This window comes from Dunckerocampus dactyliophorus, chromosome 11 (assembly GCF_027744805.1).
Source record: "Dunckerocampus dactyliophorus isolate RoL2022-P2 chromosome 11, RoL_Ddac_1.1, whole genome shotgun sequence".
NCBI lineage: Eukaryota > Metazoa > Chordata > Actinopteri > Syngnathiformes > Syngnathidae > Dunckerocampus > Dunckerocampus dactyliophorus.
In genome coordinates this window covers 4,163,951-4,172,500 of record NC_072829.1, presented here as the reverse complement: position 1 = coordinate 4,172,500, position 8,550 = coordinate 4,163,951, and the positions used below count along the sequence as shown (strand labels likewise).

At 39.4% G+C, this 8,550-nt stretch overlaps 1 protein-coding gene across 1 annotated transcript in view; it reads right to left on the bottom strand.

The window, feature by feature from the left end:
* Positions 1-6,826, bottom strand: part of anxa5a (annexin A5a) — a 25,346-nt gene extending 18,520 nt beyond the window's left edge. The window contains exons 1-3 of the mRNA XM_054792873.1: positions 6,810-6,826; positions 6,712-6,739; positions 526-610 (exon numbers count right to left, since the gene is read on the bottom strand). Of these exons, the coding sequence (XP_054648848.1) occupies positions 526-610; positions 6,712-6,739; positions 6,810-6,826 (130 nt within the window). The remainder of the gene's footprint in view (positions 1-525; positions 611-6,711; positions 6,740-6,809) is intronic.
* Positions 6,827-8,550: the final 1,724 nt, after the last annotated feature.

The window sequence follows — 8,550 nt, the reverse complement described above, 5'->3', positions numbered from 1 at the left end:
GCATGTTTTTTTATTGATATGCGTCAGCGTGGGCTTGGGCTTATTACCATTTAGCTGTAGCGTTGTACAGAAAAGCTAAGTGTGACATCAGACACCAAAAATGATCAAAATGAGATGTGCTTTCCAAGTATGAGACCTTTTACTGTTGCCCGCTGACAGCTGCGCTAATGCTAAAAATAGCAGAGTGCTAATAAATAGGAGAAGCAATTAGCCGGGAGTGTTTTTTGGCTTTGACACAATGCTACTCACATACAACCTTTTTGACAGGGGCTGGCTGGCATGGAATCTGACTTTTGTTTACAGTCATATTATAATATAGAGCCGCTCAAGCGTGTTCTTGCTGAGGAGTTTGTGGTTGTTTTGTCTTCTGATGCGCCGAACTTGCTTTTTAATAAGCCCAAACACAAAAACTTGTTTAAGACAACAAATAATATCGCCCCGACAGTCTTTTGCACCGTCCTTAATAACAAAACCAATAAGAAGCAGCGGAGCGGAACGAGAAGAGCGGAAGAGTCGAGCACTGACCGAGTCCCTTCATGGCTTTGTGGAGGAGCTCGGCGTCATGTTTGGCATTGAAGTTGACAAAAGGTCGAACGCTGCCTCTGTACGCCTGTCGGAAGAAACAAACCACATTAACACATTCAATCCCAGCCATTTTTCACATGACAACCCCTTCAGTACCAGCCATTTTAGATGATTTGGACTGATTTTTCAAGGCACACAGACTTCTGTCTTCTGTGTCTTTATAAACATGCAACCTAGCAAAAGAAAGACTCGTTTTTCATCCGAAAAAAAAAGTTTGTTTCTCAATTTTTCCGTTCTTTAGTAATCAGCAGTAGAACGTAGGTACATTTCAGGAAAATATCAGTTCCCAACAAGAAAAGGGAAGAAAAACACCTTTTTGTGAAAAGATGCATTTCAAGCATAACTTTGACTTTGACACTTTGACACTTTCTTTTGTGACAGCTCAAATATGTAAACAACGACACCACAACATAAACAATGCAAAAAAAGGGTTGTTTTACAAACAACAATTTATTTATGAATATAACAACACTAATTACAAATTTCACATTTGGAACTAAACTGTGTGTGTGCATGTGTGCACGCGTGTGTGCACACATGCATTTCCTTGACCTTCAACCTTCTGCACGCGACACTCCTCCATGCTCTTCCACTTCCTCCGTGCTGTCGAGTGTGTTTTATATACACACGCCGAGCTGTTATTAAATGCACTTCTGCCACCTTGTGGCTGTTTTTATGGCTTAAAACTGCTCTAAACGTGACATCTATTAGTGTGCAGTTGTGTCATCACCTCTTTTTGCCTCTCGCGCAAAAAACTTAAAAGACGCAGAAATATGACGTTATTTCATGTCGAAAGAGTTCTAATGTCATGTAGACAGTCATAAACCAGTTTTGTAACTACGACAAGGAATCACAATTAACCACAATAAATGAGGGATTACTGCAAAATATTTTTTAACATTTTCCTCCTTTTGTGTTGTTTTCAAGATACTTTATACTTTTAGCTAACATAGCTGCTACACTAAATTTGTTGTATGTCTCCACTACAATGACAATAATCCTTAAATCTTTCTTCCGATGGCTGACAGTCTAAAAAAAAAAAAAAAAAAAACTTAAAAAAGGGTGCATTTTGTTAGTTGCTGTATTAATACTGCCATGCATTTATTTCAATGCTTATTTTGCACTGAACATGCTGTGTAACTAGACAGTATTTATGTTGCTGTGGTCGTTTGTGATAATGATGACGTTAACAACAACAACAACACACGTCGACATAAACTGACCCATTTTTCATAGAAATGACCCCTTTGGAGCTCACATTTTATGTCGACAAAAGTGGTCAGCATCGATTTAAAGGAAAACTGCACTTTTTTTGGAACTTTGCCCATCAGCCTCAATCCTTATGTGAAACATGAACACACGTCTTTCTGTGCGTTCTAAAGAGAGAAAATCAGCTTGCATGAGGCAGCTAACAATGCACATAATGGGACATATCTACAGTATTTCGACTGTACAGGGAAAGCCCACCTCAGTCCACTATTGAGAGTTTGGAAACGTTAATGTTAGGTTACACAACATAATAATAAAATAATAAAATGACGTATCAAGACTCCGTAAACAAAATCACACTTCAATGCAATTGAAGTCTTCCTCAATGTATTGTTTTGGATTATTTCTTTCATTGTCTTTGACACAAACTTTTCCATGTCACAAAATGGTGATGCGCAAACGGGCTGAAATTGACATCAGATGGTGTTTTATACACAACAGGCACCAAGAAAGTATTGGAGCGAGTAGGAGCCCCAGCGCCACCCTCTGGGACAAAGAGGCTAAATGACTGACAGGGGGGTTCAGTCACTCTGGTCATTCCGCTATAGAACCAACGCCTCCAGGTGTTGGGACGGATGCACAGAATGAACTGTCGTCATCCAGTCTGTTTGGCAGAGAGAGAGAAGGAAAACAAACACGCATGCACATGTCAATATATCGAGGCCGGCAAAGTGCAAGTTTGTTTTTATTTATCACGCGGTTTATTGATTTACCGATTATCGTAACAGGCCTAGTATCACGTTACCATAAACGTGCCTGTTACAACATGGTCACAGCATGTATATAAAATAATAAAACCTTGTTGGAGGTTTTTGGAGGTGTTTTAATAGAGGGCTCTATAGGCGAACTAGGGGAATCCCATTACCTGCATTGTTAGCTGCCTCCTGCTAGCAGTTTTTCTCTATTTAGAACGGACAGAAAAGAGAAATACGTGTGTTCTTGTCTCACATAAGGATTGTGGATGATGGGCAGTTTTCCTTTAAGCCGGCACTTTTTAGTAATAAGAACACGCTGAATGAGTTGGTTGACAAAGAAGCAGGTTCCACAATGTAACATACACCAGGGGTGCCCAGCCATTTTGTTATTGGCCCTCTGCAAATTATAAAAGCAAATGGATTATTAATGAGACACAGTGTGAGATATTACGCTTATTTGCTTTGTCATCTAGAACAGTGGTGCCTGACCTATGCACATTAGCACTCAATGAGGTCATCATACTTACCTTTATACATTCCCACATCCCCGTAGCAGCATTTGGGACCAAATATGAGGTGAAAGAAAAACGGGAAAAATGCAGTGCGTTCAGGGTCGCCTCTCTCCGAAACCCAACAAAACAAAACAGCATAAACTTGCAAAAACCGTGGGATTTCTAACTGCAGGTGATTTTTTCAATAAAATAATGGCCCATATTTTCAAAATTGATGTGCATTTACTGGAAAACTATTATTATTATTTTTATCATTGTGCCTGAAAGTTTCCCGCAGCCCGGTGGTTGGGGACCCCTGATCTACAACACAAAGCTAAGATGTTTTGTTCAGATAGACATTTTTAGAGGTTTTAGCATGTCATGTACAAAATGTATCAAAGTGCCCCCACACTCTTAAATGTTTATGTATGCAGCAGCACCACTGACATGGGCTCTAATAGGAAAAAAACACCAATACATTTTAAATATTACAAAAGTGTACTTAGCACTCATAAAAAGGGTCTAAGAAATGTAGTTGCGTCCTTAAATAGTGTAAGACAATAAAATCTATTTAACTATAAAAATGTTTGGTTTTGTGATATAATAAATGATTACAGGCACAGTGAGTGCCAAAAGATAAATGGCTTCCTGCGGGCCATGAAAAGTCCAAATAGGTTTGATGCTTGTCAGTCTCGTTAAGCTGGCATCGCATTCATCACATTCACGCTGCTGCTGCTGCTTTTTCAGGTCATTTAAAAGAAAGGAAGAAAAAAAAGAGACTTTTTTTTTTTGAAACATGTCACGTCTAGCTGCTCTGGCTGCTGCACTGTGGGGACTTTAATTTGTGGGCAAAAAAATAAAAGAAAATAAAGGCAATAAAACATCTGGCCGGGTTCCAGGCTGCTTTCATTTCTCCTTTCTAACATTCGTGATCCTCATTGCACTCGAGGCTTCTCTCCATCAATTCTGCTGCTCGCCTGCGATCATTCAAAACTACTTTTGGAAAAAAAACACTTTAATCCATTATCTATCTATGATCTATCATGACCACAAAAAATCATAATCATCATAAATACAGTATTTGTTTTCTTTATTCACAAAGAACATAACTTAACAAAAATATAAACAAACACTGTTTTTGCTCCCATGTTTTATGAGCAGAAAAATGAGACGAGATGTAGAACTTTTCTACGTACACAAAATGTCTATTCCTCTCAAATCTGTCTAAATCTGTTAGCACTCATAATTCATCCACCTGACAGGTGTGGCATATCAAGATGCAGCATGATTATTGTACAAGTGTGCCCAAGGTTGGCCACAATAAAAGGCCACTCCAAAACGTACAGTTCAATGATACAGCAATCAGTCGCCACTTCACTGTTCGAATTTCACTTCACTCTCACGATTTTTCAAAATATATTAATTAATAAATCATGCAGTTTCGTGGTTGACTACAGCCTATTGTTGGTCAAAAAATATGCAGATTTAAGCAAATTGTACCTATTCACTTTGTGATGAGATGTAGCATTTTACACTGGTCTCGCATTTGGAAATTGTTCAAATCTGTGCAGTCGTCCCAAACAAACATCGCAGTTCGGTCATCGCTCCGTCGCTGTATCACAGTTTTCCAGAAATTAATTAATGAATTAATGATCGCTGTTTCATGGTGGACTATGGTCTATTATTAGTCTAAACATATTGAAATGCAAGTCGCATGTAGTATTCTGGCCACTATGCAGCAGTAATGTTATGACATATCCATCCTTATTACATTACAGACTAAAAAAAATAATCTTCTACTCCCATTCCGTGTGGAAGTGGTAAGTTTGGGTCTTCTTACTTTGTCCTTCTTCCTCACGCCGTTGAAATCCTTACTTAAGTTTAGAAGTAATAAATTCGTAATAAATTGGTAGCTTAATATTACAAACATTAAACAATAGTGTAATGGTGACTACAGGGGTGTTATTTAATGTCTACAGGGCTCTAATAAAGTTAAAAACAGTATTTACAAAGTCATAAGCAGGTTTTCTATGCTCTAACTAAGAAAACATTCAATTTGTTAACACTAAATCCTACTGTACATAGCGAAAATTAATTTATTGCGGTCGGGTCTGGAAACAATAACCACTATAAACAAGGCATGACTGTATTTCGGAAAACGCTAATACTAAGATAGTCCATCTTCCATCTACTTCCTCTGCCGCTTATCCTCACTAGGGTCGCAGGGGTATGCTGGACTTCGGGCGAGAGGCGGGGTACACCTTGGACTGGTCGCCAGCCAATCGCACCATAATTTGCTTTAATCTCCAAAATATTGCACAAACATACAGAGCGTGTATGTGGAGGTGTCTTTCGCTTGCCCTCCGTCTGCTCACCAGAAGTGATGCCAACGGCTTCTAATTCATGTGGTTGAAACCCAGCAATAGGAGTGTCAAGGTGACTATAGGGGTGTTATTTCATGTCTAGAGGACTCTTAATAATGTTAAAAAAAAAAAAAAAAAAAAAACGTATTAAGAAGGTCGTAAAAAGGCTTTCTATGCTCCAACTACAAAAATATTAAATTTACAAATAAGGAATCCTACTTTGCGGAAATTCATTTATCACAGTTAAGTCTGGAACCAACTAACCACGATAAATGAGGGATTACTGTATTGTTCCACATAGAACAGGATGTCAATATAAGCGGGTTCCACTGTATAATATAGGCTGGGTTGTCCAAAGTGCGGCCCAGGGGCCATTGGTTTTTTTGTTGGGTTTTTTTTTGCCCTTGGTATATTGTAAAACCAAAATGATTTATTCATGGAGAGATATATTATTAAATATTACACTAACATGCTTTGTCAGCTATAACACAAAGCTAAGATATTTTGTTCTGATAGCTTAGCATGTACAACCAAACCTCAAAACCTTTTCGAATGCCCCAGTTTTTCATCAAAAATGTTTGCTCTGTAGTGGATTGTTCCGAGAAATCGAGTGCCCAAACAAGCCACCCTTGCTGACTCACTGAGGTCATTTGCATTTTTTTTTTTTAAATCGAGTGTGACTGCAAAATAACCCACCATGGGGCCAAAGAAAGTTGCAGGTGCCAGCAATTTGATGAAGAAGGTGAGTAACACTATTGAATTCCATTTGGCCAGGATGCACGGGAAGTCCGCATCAACAATAAGTTACATTCTAACTATTTTGCATTGTTTTCTGCACGTGTTCATTATAAAAAAATATTTTTGGGTGTCTGGAACGGATTAATCAGATTTTTCTTATTGGAAAAACTGCCTCTATTTTCCCCCAAAATAACATTGTGATATAGTTTTAGTACAGGTTAAAATACTCATGTGTTTTTGTTGTGATTACAGACAGGTTTTAAAAATAGGTGCACCCACAAAAAAATTAAGACCATTGTGCAAAATCCACATAATCAGACGACACGGCTGTGAGCATGAAAGGTGTCAAATGAAGCGTCTCCTGATCTTTTCAAAAGGAGACAATGCAGCTTTTTAGTCATGAGCGGTCTCTTCACAGAATATGATTTTGCCGTGCACACGTCAGCAAGCGATAACAATGATAAGCTCATTTGATCTGCGTCGGCCTACAAAGGAAAATGCTTTGACCTTTCTCGTTTGATTAAAAGGCTGAATAACGTCTATTGGATCGTTTCTCTGCGAAAGACTCACCATGTTGTTTTCTGGTGATGGTTCAGAGCTGAAAGGGAGAAATTACGCTTTAGAATGAGATTCGAAATTCTTTTGAGCGCTTCTAATGAGGTTCTCACCAGCACACGTGCGTCATCCTCTCCTGGTGCAGTCGTGTGTGCAGGAAGCGCGTCCACCTGTGGTGTCATCTTCCACCGCCTGTCAATCAGACCAAGTCTCCATTGTGTCACCTGGCACAAAGTGTTAAAGGAGTAGTGACCTCTGGGCTGTCGCCATGGCAACACGGTGGTCGAAGTCCATGGGACTCAAGAGTGTTTCACACCTGTTGGTACACAGCATGCCTACATCACTATTCAACATAACAGGCTATTAAAAACTATTACATGCGAGAAGCAAATGGTCCCCAAACACACAAATTGTTTTCGTATTTAAACAAAATGTTTTGTTTTGTTTGCACGACAAAGACGTTTTAGAGCCTGACGTGTGAAAACAACAACATCGTTACCAACAGTAAAGATGGCGGACTAGCACACTCATGTTGTAAAACAAAACAACAACGGCTATCATAGTTCATCATTTCATGGCTACTATTATGTGTGACTGTTTCAATGCAGTGTTGTCATTGTGATCACTATCATAGTTCATCATTTCATGGCTACTATTATGTGTGACTGTTTCAATGCAGTGTTGTCATTGTGATCACTATCATAGTTCATCATTTCATGACTGCTATTATGTGTGATTGTCATTGACAGCGTTGTCATTGTGGTTGTTGATATTGTTTTGTCCTTTGTCCTTATGTCCTTGTTCGTCTTTATAGTTGTCACAGACATTTATTTGCTGATGTCGTTCTGTATGTTTCTGTTGTTCTGTTCTTGTTGTCACAATTGTTGTTGTTGCTGCTGTTGTCCTTGTCTCTTGTCTGTCTTTTTTTTTGTCTCCCTGTAATCCCCGCAACCCTTGGATAAGACACGGGACAACATTTTGTCATTACGTGGAGAATCACGTGTGAATTGAACAAATATTGAAGCAAATATTCTTTGACCCTTTGGTGAGCTACTCAACATCAGCTGATGTGCTAATGCTAGCTCATGAACTCCCTCTCGGGAGACCCCTGTGATAGCATCACGGTCATAAACCACGTGTTTATGTTCAACAACATAGACAACCAACTAGTGTTTTCAGGACAAGACATAATATAATGAGAACAAAACTGCAAAGTTGTTAAAGTACACTGTGGCTTCCCCATGGGACAAAAATGAGCTGCGAACAAACCGCATTGCTTGTTTCTTTTAAAGACTAAAGCGGCATTTACACTTGCACGAATTTTGCCTCTGCATTGTCCCGCAATTTGCTGTGGCGATATGTGTCATTTATTTATGTACTGTATGAAATTCTTTTGAGCACTTCTAATGAGGTTCTCACCAGCACACGTGCGTCGTCCTCTCCTGGTGCAGTCGTGTGTGCAGGAAGCGCGTCCACCTGTGGTGTCATCTTCCACCGCCTGTCAATTAGACCAAGTCTCCATTGTGTCACCTGGCCCACTTGATAAGCGTGAAGACTAGTTTGCGCACAGAAAACCAGCTTTCTGTGAAAAGAAAGATTTCAAGCATAACTTTCACTATGACATAAATATTTTTTGCTTTTGTGACAGCTCAAATATCTAAACTAACTATATTGCTACACTTCTCCATGCTCTCCAACTTCCTCCTTCCTGTCTTCTGTGTTTCCTGCACCATCATGGGTGCCACGATGAGCGCTGCCGAGCTCTTAGCACATGCACTCCTGCTACCTAGCTGCCATTTTTGTGGCTTCAAATTTCTCTACAGTGATGCTGAGTTGCATGATTACCCCTTTTTG